The 12,826-nt window shown below is 37.6% G+C and overlaps 1 protein-coding gene across 5 annotated transcripts in view; it reads right to left on the bottom strand.

Annotated features, from left to right (window-relative positions):
* Positions 1 to 2,613: 2,613 nt before the first annotated feature.
* LOC109854747 (phosphatidylinositol 3-kinase regulatory subunit alpha) overlaps positions 2,614 to 12,826 on the bottom strand; it is a 51,737-nt gene continuing 41,524 nt past the window's right edge. For 3 of the 5 annotated variants that reach the window (XM_020428168.1, XM_020428166.1, XM_020428164.1), the window contains 9 exons: positions 8,171 to 8,356; positions 6,240 to 6,368; positions 5,775 to 5,985; positions 5,078 to 5,305; positions 4,493 to 4,817; positions 4,126 to 4,373; positions 3,846 to 4,022; positions 3,567 to 3,752; positions 2,614 to 3,426 (listed from right to left, as the gene is read on the bottom strand). In XM_020428168.1, coding sequence (XP_020283757.1) covers positions 3,138 to 3,426; positions 3,567 to 3,752; positions 3,846 to 4,022; positions 4,126 to 4,373; positions 4,493 to 4,817; positions 5,078 to 5,305; positions 5,775 to 5,985; positions 6,240 to 6,368; positions 8,171 to 8,356 — 1,979 coding nt within the window. In that variant the 3' untranslated portion in view covers positions 2,614 to 3,137. The remainder of the gene's footprint in view (positions 3,427 to 3,566; positions 3,753 to 3,845; positions 4,023 to 4,125; positions 4,374 to 4,492; positions 4,818 to 5,077; positions 5,306 to 5,774; positions 5,986 to 6,239; positions 6,369 to 8,170; positions 8,357 to 12,826) is intronic. The other 2 variants (XM_020428169.1, XM_020428165.1) reach the window with 1 other exon arrangement.

The raw sequence follows: 12,826 nt of genomic DNA, 5'->3' as shown, positions 1-12,826 counted from the left end.
TTTTTTTTTTTTTTTCTTATTAAGTAAAAAGTCTTAAACTACTTAAGCCTACGTAATTCGAAGCATTCGACATGAGCAACGAGGTCTTTTGTTCGCAGACAACGTTTTCTCTACTCGTAACACTTTCGGTTGCGGATCTCTCGTCCTTTCTTAGATTTGTCTCTCACGCGACCTTCGAGCGCGGCCATTCCGCGCGTTTTTCCATTAGAATGAAAAAAAAACGGGAGTCGTCGATCTTTCTCGCATCCATCACGCAACGAGTCCGAAAAACTAGTTGTCATAGAAAAAACGTGATAAAAATACCTAAGCCTGATGAGATGCGATTGACTTCGATAGAAGAAAGTTGAACTCGATTTTTACCACCCTTCATCGTCAATCTAACGCAAACTCACGTTTAAATACGCGAATGGTAGATTAAATTGGGATTGAGAAGAATCAAAACGTTCGAAAGAGAAAGATCAATGCGATTAAGTTCACTCGCTCTGTGTGATTAAAATTTTGATACTCCGCAATCATCGATTTGTCTGCCATTCTTGTAAATATCAAACACGTTTGTGTCCAGTAGTATTTCCTTTAATTCGGCAGCGTGAGAGAAATCTCTGAAAGAGAACTACCGATCTCGTTAAAAAAAACGCGAAAAACGCGTTTTCCAGATACACTCTCGTCGTTTACCGACCGCTCTGTAAACGCGAGATTTCTCAGGAAACGCAGTCGCACGGTTCTTCTCTTATCTTATTACTTTGTACCGTTTGTGTGAGTTCAGATTAAAAATGTAACAAAGAAATAAAAAAAAAAAAAATAAGAACAAAGAAATAAAAAAAAAGAAATATAATTTCATTCGTATATTGCGATTAATTGCAATACTCTGGTGACGCACAAGAGAACGACAAAGAACACGGCGCAGAGAGAGAAGCAAACTACTTTCTTGTACGTTATCATTTTTGTCATTGAGATGCGACAGTTTCGTTTCGTTCTGCGCGGAGGGCAGAAACTTTTCTTTTTTTTCCATTATTCAAGATAAAAAAATCCATAAAGACTCATCATCGTTCAATTGCGTTTCACGTAAATAAATTTGCTTTTCTTTCGTTCGTTTTCCTTTGCGCGCGGAAAATCTTATAATATATTCTTTTGCTTTTTTTAAAATTTTTTATTACACCTGCTGTGCTCTCGTTATTATCGCTACCTTTGAGATCGTCCAGACCAAGACTTAAATTCCCGACCGAGGCGAGAAAGACCGACTTAATGCGTGAGAATGCGTTTTGAATTTTCGGCGATAAAAAAAAAAAAGCTCACGTAAGTTCGACAGGAAAAGGAAGGAACGAATGTGAAAAAAAAAAAGAAAAAAAAAAAAGAAAAGAAACAAAGACGAGAAACTTAAGGGCAATTAATCGGAAACGACAAACGCGAGATATAAACTCTCCTCCCCCGCTCACAGATAATCCGAAATCACAGACACAGTAATGTATAGGTTTTCTTTTTGTTTTTTCTTTTTTTTTTTTTCACAAATCTGCTTTGCGCAGTGTTCGAAATCTTAAATGTATAAAAAAAGCTCTCACTGTCGAAACTGCATTACGATTCGCTGCAGAACGCGATCGAGGAAATCGGTGGCGTTCCTCATAGTTGCACCACCAATCCCGCCGTAGTCTCGACGCAGACTATTTTGACAGGATTTTCGGTGTGAACCCTGAGGGAAATATCAGTGACATCTCTGTCCCTTGGTATTGTTGGTCCTGTTTAGTTCAGAGGTTCCCAAATCGTGGTCTATAACAGTTTTTTTATTATTATTATTATTATTTTTTTTTTTTGTTCTCAAGATTTGTGATGTGTTTTCTCTACCGAAATAACAATAAAAAGACAAGAACAACAACGCGAGTGTGAAATTTCCTCTTAAATTATTACTCGTCGCGCGTGTTGGAAATGGACCAAATAAAAAAAACAAAATAAATAAAAAAAAAAACACAACAAAGAAGACTACATTTTTAAACAATATAAATATATATTATAAATACTACTGGTGTATAAATACTACTAATTTTAGAAATGTTTTTATCACGTTTTTAACATGCGAGAAAAATAAACACACACGCAAAGGTTTTTTTTCAAAAAATTACTATAGAGTTTTTTGTAATTCGTTGTATTCGTCGCGAGCCCTTTCCAAAGGTCACGATACTTGAGAACCTCTGAGTTCAAAGCGATCGTTACCGTACTACCACGGTAGCGCTTATATATATATGTACACATACACACACGCACATATATATATATATATATATGTAGATATATATATATATATATATATATATATACAGAGTGTCTCATGAAGACCGTATCACCGCTTGTAGGCAGGCTTGTAGAAGGAGTCGAAAAGTCCTGAACCATTTTTTTCTATTACATATAATAAAGGAGTAATTTATTGAATAAATCAAGCCAATCAGCGCCGATCTTTAGCCGAACGCACGTCAGTGAACCAGGCCTGGTGTGCGTGAGCGCTCCGCGCGGCTCATTGACGTGAGCCTGACTAAAGGTCAGCGCTAATTGGCTTGATTTGTTCAATAATTATTATTACTCCTTTATTATATGTAATAGAAAAAAATGGTTCAGGACTTTTCGACTCAGAATGATCCCCTCTACCTGCCTACGATCTTCATGAGACACCCTGTATATAATATATATATATATATCTACATGCCTAAATTCTATCGCTAAAACCTCTTGCAACTCTTATCGTTACTATTAGTATTATTACTCAGCGTCATTTATACATTGTTATATACTGCTATTACAAGTTTTGTCGGAGTGCTTTTTTGGAAAACCTCGCGACTTACTTTATTGTTCGATCCTCAAGTAAGTAACCTCAAGTAACCAACGGTAAATTACATTGTTTCACAATGTCTATTCGCGCGACATAATGCTTATAATTAACGGTACCCGATTTCGAGAAACGTTCCCGAATAAATGACGAAGCATTCTCTATCTCTCGTGAAGCAAAACAGTGTTTTGAACGCGTTAAGAAAGGCTCACGTAACATGATCGATCGGTCGATCACGTCAACACAAATGGCGTATTTGCAGCAGGATTCAGATACGTGCGTGAACATACTCGCACTCGGTCGGATCGCGACGCTCGTTATACCAATATTACGTGTGCGGCATATCGAGCTGATTATCCTGGGTTGATCGTATGCATGGCGTTTGATTTTGAGCGAGGAGCTGCTTCTGCCTCTGCTGCAGTTGCGCGAGCGCCGCGGACGACGCGAACGCGGGATAGGCCAAGGTGGTGGTCAGGCACTCGTTGTGTTCTTCTAAGGAATTTTGAGCGTAATGCAATACCAGATGCTTCAAGCTCTCGTGGATGTTGTACGGTTCCGCAAACCCGTAGCCGCGCTCAGTCGCGTATATTATGCAGTGCTGCACCGTGCCATTGCACCTGTATATATATATATGTGAATAACACAAACTGTCATATACAAACATTGTCATACAGCTTATAAAATTATCCGTGATCGTTTATTTCGAATTTTATTCTTATCACTTTGAAAGTATGGCACGTTAGAGAAAGATGCTTACACTATAGAGAGCGCGTACTGGCCCGTCCTTGACCGACGGACGAGGAAAGTACCATCCGGCCGGCCATTCAGATAGTTATCGGCATCATTACGAGAACCTTGTAGGTTGAGCCACGTACTCTCGTCGCAATGGACCGCGAAGTCCAGCTCTTCTTTGTTCTGTTTCATACCATTCTTTTTTAACCATCTGTAAAACAGTCGAAACGCGAATTAAGAAACGAATTCCTGAATAAAATAATAAGATTCTAACATGAATGTTGAAAAAAAAAAAAACACATACAGAGAATGACGGTCCTTTTGCCGTACTTGTTGCCCAATATCCGACTTCAGTCTGTACATTTCCCTCTCGAGAGTCCTATAATAGGCGATCTGTTGTTTCAGTTCCTCGCCCAATGTCTCTTTGTAATCTTCTACGTTTTTTTGTATTCTCTTTAACATCTCTGCGTTCTCCATCAAACTGTGTACATGAAGTGAAATATCGATTAATACACACACACACACACACACACACTCTCTCAATCTCACTTCTTGAAGAACCAGAAGAAAAATAAGATACTCACGTGGAAATTTCATGGGGCTGAGCTTCCTTCTGAAACTTCTCTCGCAATTTCATCTGTTCATCGATCATCTTGATGACCTCCGAGTATGCTTCTATAGATTGACGTTTTTTCTGAACTTCGAAGGCCGTTTGACTGTACATATCTGAATATTCTTGATAGTGCCGAATATTATCGCTTATTTCTTTCTCGAGCTCGGTGAACCTCTGCAGAATCTTTGTCGTATCATTTGTATTCCCGATCTCGTCATCCTATTTTTTCAATAGAAAAGAGCAAAATGAATGTAAAAGAGCAAAAAACATATAGGTAAAAATGTTACAACTTTTTGTTTCAAAATTTTTAATCAGAAAATAGAAATTTACACACTTACCTGCTGAAATCGTGATACCGGATAAAGTAGTTTGATGTCTAATACGGAGTTGTACTGAGCAAGTGAGCAGTTTCTGTAATAGTCGACCAGCTCGACGACCGAATGGAAGCTGTAAGGATCCGAAAATCCGTATTTCCCATTACGATGGCTGATCTTGATTAATTTGTTGGTCCCGCCTTTGCGCAACGTTAAGGTGTACTCGCCACCCTTGGAAGACGCGTTGCGTACTAAGAAAGTGCCGTCCCGGGAATCAATCATCATCTCGTTTACCTCGTCTCTCGTAATATCGCCCCAATACCACTCCGCATCTTGAAGTGTGCGCGGCCTGATTTTTTTTTTTTCACCGAAATTACAAATTATTATCACCCCGCGTTAGGTAATTGCAAATTATTCAAATAAATGTGTTGATGAAAATAGAAAAGCAAGACTAAAATTAAACATAGCGTAAGAATTAAACTTAGTAAAAGAGATAGATAGAGAGAGAGAGAGATTAGAATTAAAGAGGGAATCAAATCTGGGGTTGGAACTAAAAGCAAATTTGCAACTTGTGTTAAAATTTGGACTGAAATCAGAATTTAGAATCACCTGTGTGGTTGTTGTTCCTTGCCAGCATCTGCGCCAGGTGCCGTTCTGTCTACAGTTTCATCCTCAAGACCCGGGAACGGGTCCAAAATCGGAAACTGCGGTCTCGAAACTTTGCGCGGGGGCAATTGAGGCGGGCTGGCAAATTCTGGCAGTTTTACACTCCAATCCCCGTGTAGCAACAGCAGTTCCATTATGCGTATGTGCGCCTCCGTGTTGTGGAAAACTTGGCTAGAAAATCAGCAATCCAACGTGCTGTATTTTACGGTAATTAAACATACACAACGCTAAAAAAGTTTAACGAGCAATTATAAAATAACTTATAATCAAGAGCAATTTACTTGCAAAATCAGTCGGTTTTTCTCGATATTTAAGTAATATTGTATATAGCATCACATCCTGTGAAAATAACTAGTTACTAATAAATCTATATGCTGCTTTTTTTTTTTACGAGAAAACTAAATGACACAACGTATAAGAGCTTTAGAAAGTTAAAAACTCTTTTAATTTAATTAGGCCTGATAATCAGTGAAGTGGAAAGAGAGCAAACCGCTAAATAGCATCCTTGAATACGTAATGCTTTTTTATCATACCACTAGCGCAGTAGTGGTGTGTCAGTTGTGCCGGCAAAAAAGCATCCGTGTGAAACACACTCAACTTGTCAACCCTTCCCTTACAAATGAATTCATATGGCACTCACATGATTCGCTCCCAAGGTGGCCTGAGAATTACGTGGCAGAGCGCTTGCACAAGGATAGTTGGTGGTTCCGAGTAACCCCTTCCGTGCTGCATCTGGCAGATACGACAAAAATGCGCCATCAAATAGCGCAATGTGCTACGATGATGCTCCGGCAGCTCTGACACCAATTGATTGAGGCACGTCGCGCACTGTTCATTATTTTTCATACCTGCTTGAGAGAAACAAATTTTCAAACGTTTTTTTTTTTTTTTTTTTTTTAAATTATAAAATTATCTCAGATCTGGCTATTTCGAGAAAAAGATTTTATATCTATTACTTTTTTCTTTTCCACAGAAAGAAGCTTCAATTCTTCAACAATGCATATGCGTTAAAATTATAAATAATGCTTTGCGTGTTAAAATCTGCTTATAATATTACATTAGAGATTATTTGCGCACGTACCACCTTACATTACACAATACTCACTTGACGCTTCCAAAAACCTATCGTACATCTGCACCGGGATCACTGGGTCCGGCAATTCTCGTAGGAACTTCTTTAGAACGCTCGCGATGCATTGTGGACTGTATGAAGTTAAATCCGCATTGCAGACGTCTGAAAATATTATTTCACACACATGCGATGAGACCGGTACTATAATTATATCCTCGAATTTTATTGACACTTTTTGATTATATCACAATATTACGTATTAAAGTGATTATCGAGATATTGTGATATATAATTTTGCAACACGATTTAGTTTTATATTGAACTATTTCCGGTTATAGAAATAGATATTATCCACACCGAAAAAATTATATTCTCTCGTAAGTAGATTTTATACTTAAAAAATCTTCTTAAAGATTTTAGATGATATTCTTCTCTCTGAAATTAAGAATATATTCTTTATTTAAGAATATAGTCTTTTCATCTTCTTTTCGATAGTGAGATATATATATGTTTTTCTATAGAGGCTTTTTTTATATTCTAATCGGTATATATTCTTATCAATATTACTATTTAGAGGATTTTCCTCTTAAAATAAGAAACTCTTCTTGGCGCCTATTTTAGTATAAAACATACTTAAAGTAAGTGGGATATATCTCCTCAAAACAAGAATACAATTTTTTCGGTGTACATATATATATATATACACCGAAAAAATTATATTTTTGTAAGTAGAAGATTTTATACTTAAAAAATCTTCTTCAAGATTTTAGATTATATTCTTCTGAAATTAAGAATATATTCTTTATTTAAGAATATATTCTTAAGTTAAGAATATAGACTTTTTTGATAGTGAGATATATGTTTTTCCATAGAGGCTTTTTTTATATTCTAATCGGTATATATTCTTATCAATATTACTATTTAGAGGATTTTCCTCTTAAAATAAGAAACTCTTCTTGGCGCCTATTTTAGTATAAAACATACTTAAAGTAAGTGGGATATATCTCCTCAAAACAAGAATACAATTTTTTCGGTGTAACAGCTGACATTGCGCGACTTTTTTTATTATATTGTTAATATGTGTTTACAGCAAGAGAAATTAACAATCGATATTTGTTACATATAAGTGTATTTCTTAAAATAAATTTGATTTGATTCTTTGTTTTAGTACACCGAAAAAATTCTATTCTCGTAAGTAGAAGATTTTATACTTAAAAAATCTTCTTAAAGATTTTAGATGATATTCTTCTCTGAAATTAAGAATATATTCTTTATTTAAGAATATAGTCTTTTTCGATAGTGAGATATATATATGTTTTTCCATAGAGGCTTTTTATATTCTAATCGGTATATATTCTTATCAATATTACTATTTAGAGGATTTTCCTCTTAAAATAAGAAACTCTTCTTGGCGCCTACTTTAGCATAAAATATACTTAAAGTAAGTGGGATATCTCCTCAAAACAAGAATACAATTTTTTCGGTGTAGTTTTTTGTTTGGCGACACGAAGACCCACCTTTTTGTCAATTTTATTATTTGATCATTTAGCGGTAAACGCCAAATAGAGAATGTGTGTGTGTATGTGTGTGTGTGTGCGCGCGCGCGCGCCAGTCTTTGTCTCTTAAATCCCATAAAGATTCCGACCAAACTCGCGAGTTCGCTCGTTCGTTGTCCCTGATCGTCCTCGGGATCGCCGTCGTGCAAAATAAGCGTCCGCCTCTTTTTGTTTCCTGTGTTGTTTCGTATCCACAATGTAGCATATACGCGCGAGTGCATCTGGTGGCACGCCTCGACATTTTTGCAACGCGCGGAGCCGAACATTGTGGAATGACTGCCGGCTATTTATAGCGCGCGCGATCGTGCGATGTGGCCGGCCGGCGAGCGAGCGAGCGAGCGAGCGAGCGAACCGAGCCGAGCCGGCCCGCGCGCGCGGTTTCGCCGTTTGCGGCACGTTTCGTCTTACCTTCGTTCAGCTTTTGTCGCAACTCGAGGGTCTGCTCATTAGTCGGGCTGCTGTGGTAAACTTTATACAGGTCCAACGTCGTGTCGGCGAACGCCAAGCTCTCGAGCATGCGAGCGCATCGCTCAACCAGAATCGGCGCCTCGTGAGCGGAGATGTCGAACTGCGAGCACAGAGCGAGACCGAACACTGCGAAAATGCAACAAAAACAGACTTACATTGTGACGAACAACACATCGGATAGTTTTTCTTCCTTTTTGTTCAGAACTCCACGTAACTATATATATATAACAACAATTTTGAATCGCGCGATGTAGGCGCAAGCACACACGCATCAATCACTTCTCCAAGCGCGACTTAATTAAAAGACGATTAAAACTACGAGTTTAGAGGTGAGTTCGAACATATATGTTAATTAAAAAATGAATATTCATATAATCGCGCTTTTTTTTATTTGTAATAATCCTTCGTCGAGAACGCGTTTTTACATAAGTCTCAAGAAAAGATGAGAAGCGTGTTGAATAGATACGATAAAAATTGAGATCAAGGATCTCATCTGGAAAGATTTAGTCTCGATTTTATCTGATCTCTGATTTCTTCTCTCTCTCTCTCTCTTTCTCTTTGACCTTTGATATCGTGATTTTTTATCATTAAAAAAAAAATACAATTTTATTGTGTACACGATATGTAGTTAAAATAATTGCGTCGTATAATTGCCAGTACATAACTTCAACAAACATAGATCATCTCTCTCTTCCGTTGAATATTATTAACAATTTAAAAATGTTATCGATAAAACAAAACGAATATACCGCAATTATTTAATTTCCCTCGTAAATTATTTCTTTTTCAAATAAAAGAATTGGATCAAATGATCTCAGAGAAAAAAAAAACGACTTATCTCGGTGTACTTTTATCTCTGCGTGAGTGATATATACGTATAACGAGTTATTTCCTGTCTATTTAATTAAATATCTTAAGTCATCCTTTAATCCTTGCCTTAGTTTACTTCATCCAGATTTTGAAGCGTTGAGGTCGCGAAGCAAAGCTCAACGAGAGAGAGAGAGAGAGCTGCGGCGATCGATCGCACACAAGGATGGGTACCAATTCGCAACACACAAGCGAGCAAGCAGCACACTGGGAGAGACTTCTCTCTACTTCACTTGATCGCCGAGGCGTCGCGCGCTCGGCCGCGAAATTCGGCGGAGGACAAAGCAACGAGTGGCAATTGCGTAACGCCGCAGTCGCTCGAGGAATGCTCGAGAAGAGGAGGAATTTCCTCGCGCGCGGTCTCTCTCCGGTAGATTTTCGCGACGCTTCCTGCTCTCTGCTTCGCCGCCGTTCGTTTGTCCCTTTCTCTTTATCTTTTTTTTTCTCTCTCTCTCTCTCTCTCTCTTTCTCTTCACAATCCTCACTCTCGTTTCCTCTATTTTTTTTTTGTATTTTTATACAACTAACGAACCTTTGACTTTATTTTTGCACAAGGATACACGCGCAATCATTCTTCGAGCATGATTTCTTTTTCCTTCTCGCGCTCTGTGTCTCGTGAACGCCGCCGCACACGCGCCACTTGTACAATCAAAGACGCATGTACGCGTGCATTATGATAAGAGAGAGAACGAGAGTTACGACGAGAGGGCGCCGAGAGCGAGCCGGAGAGAGAAGGGGAAAAAAGAGGAATAGGAGGAGGAGGAGGAGGAGGAGGAAGAGGAGTGAAATTTATTTTTACGGCCGCGACGGCGACGTCTTGTTTCTTCATGACCGTATCTTCTCGTTCTTGTCCAGAAGGACGAGCGACCGAGAAAGAAAGAAAGAGAGAGAGAGAGAGAGAGAAGAACGAAAAAGTCGGAATTAAAACGATCTACAGACGGGGGAATGTAGGCATGTGAATTTTATATACGTGAACGCATACGGACAGAGACCAGCCGCCGGACGACTATTCGATATATTCGTCGAACGAGTTCGATGCGCGCAAAGAGAAATCTTGAGGTTTGAAAAACCTCTCGAATAAATCAACGCGCGAAGCTCGACAGTTTTTTTTTTTTTTTTTTTTTTTTGCTCTGCGATTAATACGCGCACCTCTCGCGCGATCTCGTATTCCTCGTCGCAAGACGTCTATAATTTTTTAAATCCCACGAGATTTGAATAATTAAACACATTTTTAATGCTTCGTCACAACTGTCAATCAAAAGATTCCAAGAACGACACACAGCTCGCAAATGACAATAAGTCGTCATATTTTTTTTATCCACGCCTCGGAATACGTAATATATAATATCTATAAAGTACGTATATATATAAAGTTCTTTGATTAATTTACACGTATAAAATATTAGGTCTAACGGAAAGTTCTGTCCGTTTTTGGAATAAAACAAAATAAAAATTTTTCTCAACCGTCAATAAATATTTATTAAATAATATAATTGCCATTGTTATATTAAATGATTTCTTGCCAGCGTGAGGGCAATTTGTATATCCAACACCGAAAAAATTATATTCTTGTAAGTAGAAGATTTTATACTTAAAAAATCTTCTTCAAGATTTTAGATGATATTCTTCTGAAATTAAGAATATATTCTTTATTTAAGAATATAGTCTTTTTCGATAGTGAGATATATATGTTTTTCTNCTTTTTCGATAGTGAGATATATATGTTTTTCTATAGAGGCTTTTTATATTCTAATCCGTATATATTTTTATCAATATTACTATTTAGAGGATTTTCCTCTTAAAATAAGAAACTCTTCTTGGCGCCTATTTTAGTATAAAATATACTTAAAGTAAGTGGGATATATATATCCTCAAAACAAGAATACAATTTTTTCGGTGTAACAGCTGACATTGCGCGACTTCTTTTATTATATTGTTAATATGTGTTTACAGCAAGAGAAAGTAACAATCGATATTTGTTACATATAAGTGTATTTCTTAAAATAAATTTGATTCTCTGTTTTAGTACACCAAAAAAATTATATTCTCGTAAGTAGAAGATTTTATACTTAAAAAATCTTCTTAAAGATTTTAGATGATAAGTCTTCTGAAATTAAGAATATATTCTTTTTCGATAGTGAGATATATATGTTTTTCTATAGAGGCTTTTTATATTCTAATCAGTATATATTCTTATCAATATTACTATTTAGAGGATTTTTCTCTTAAAATAAGAAACTCTTCTTGGCGCCTATTTCAGTATAAAATATACTTAAAGTAAGTGGGATATCCTCAAAACAAGAATACAATTTTTTCGGTGCATTTTTGAAAAAATTAAGAAAAATTTGTATTTTGTTTTATTCCAAAAACGGACAGAACTTTCCGGTAGACCTAATATATGTAACACTGTATATACCGTATTAAATAGTTAAATGGAAATATATATGACAGAAGATGATGAACTTTAAGAAAATAAAATTTATATAGAGGATCGAATTGATTACGTCGTCATTCTCAATCAAGCCTTTCCAGGCGTAGACAGATGCAATTTGCGGTACTGTCAATATATATATATATACATATATATATATATCGAAGTCGCAACCTCGAAGACGCGTTGGCCGCACGTGACGCGAATTTTTGCTTGGCGAAAAAGTATAAGTGTAATTGTACGTCGTTACACCTCCACGTGTGTATAAAGCTCAGAACGTTGATGACTCGCGTGTAAGCGATTAAACGCTACCAATTACTATAAATTAAGCGGCACTGATGCCAATAATCGCGCACACGGGCGGAAAAACCGCGCCGACGCGATCGTTGGTCGCGCGTGCGATACACAACACGCGCGTTTAAAAGCCGTTTCCCTCTCGTAAAACGCGAAATCAGATCATCCCTCGCGCGCGCGCGCGCTAGTGCTGCTTTCCTTCGAGTTCATTAAAGCGGCAAGTTCATTAAATCCGACATCCCTCGGTGGATTTCCGGATTAACCGTAGGACGATATCAAAAGCGTAAGTAACAACTTCTACGAAAAATCTTCCAAGCTCGTTGCACCGTTCCTTATTAATTTTCTCTTTTTTATAATCACGCTGTGTTCGCGAAATATTATTTCATTTCGTTAATAGGATTTAATCCAACTGTGTCTAATTATCGTCAATTACCATCGGCCGCGAATTTACCGTAGCGAGAGTATCGTCTTATCAATGGGACTATGATTTTCCAAATCATCAACGACACCATGTGCGCGCGAATGTGGATAAACGAAATTGATGGCGACGGGAGGGAACGTTTAAGAATAAATAAATAAAAAAGATCAGCACGCGCGTTCTCGGAGAGAGCGACGGGGTGCAGGCACGGCCCTGAAGACTGGCGCCGAGATCGCGGTTTTGCTATGCACAAATATTCGATTCCGTCATTCGCGGCGTGCACACAGCGTGTGCACAGCGTTAATTAAATGCATCACTGGAAGCGCTAGTTGACGGCGCGAGCGTTGAGCCTCGCCTGCGTTGTCTCAGCCGATTATCGTCGTCTGGAGTACTCGCGCCGCTTTAACTATTTCGCTGTCACAGGCACACATCTCGCACCTCCTCCGGCCTTTTACGACTAGCGGCTTAGGAAAATGCTGGTCTAAATTATGTGTTTAATATATATATATATCTTCGTTTATGTAAATTAGTTTTCGAAACTTCTTTTCACTATATATTTCTTCCAAAATATTGTTAAAAATATATA

Source organism: Pseudomyrmex gracilis, unplaced genomic scaffold (assembly GCF_002006095.1).
Source record: "Pseudomyrmex gracilis isolate BER0280 unplaced genomic scaffold, ASM200609v1 scaffold_73, whole genome shotgun sequence".
NCBI classification, from domain to species: Eukaryota; Metazoa; Arthropoda; class Insecta; order Hymenoptera; family Formicidae; genus Pseudomyrmex; species Pseudomyrmex gracilis.
Note: the sequence above shows the minus strand (reverse complement) of the source record. Positions and strands in the feature narration are given on the sequence as shown.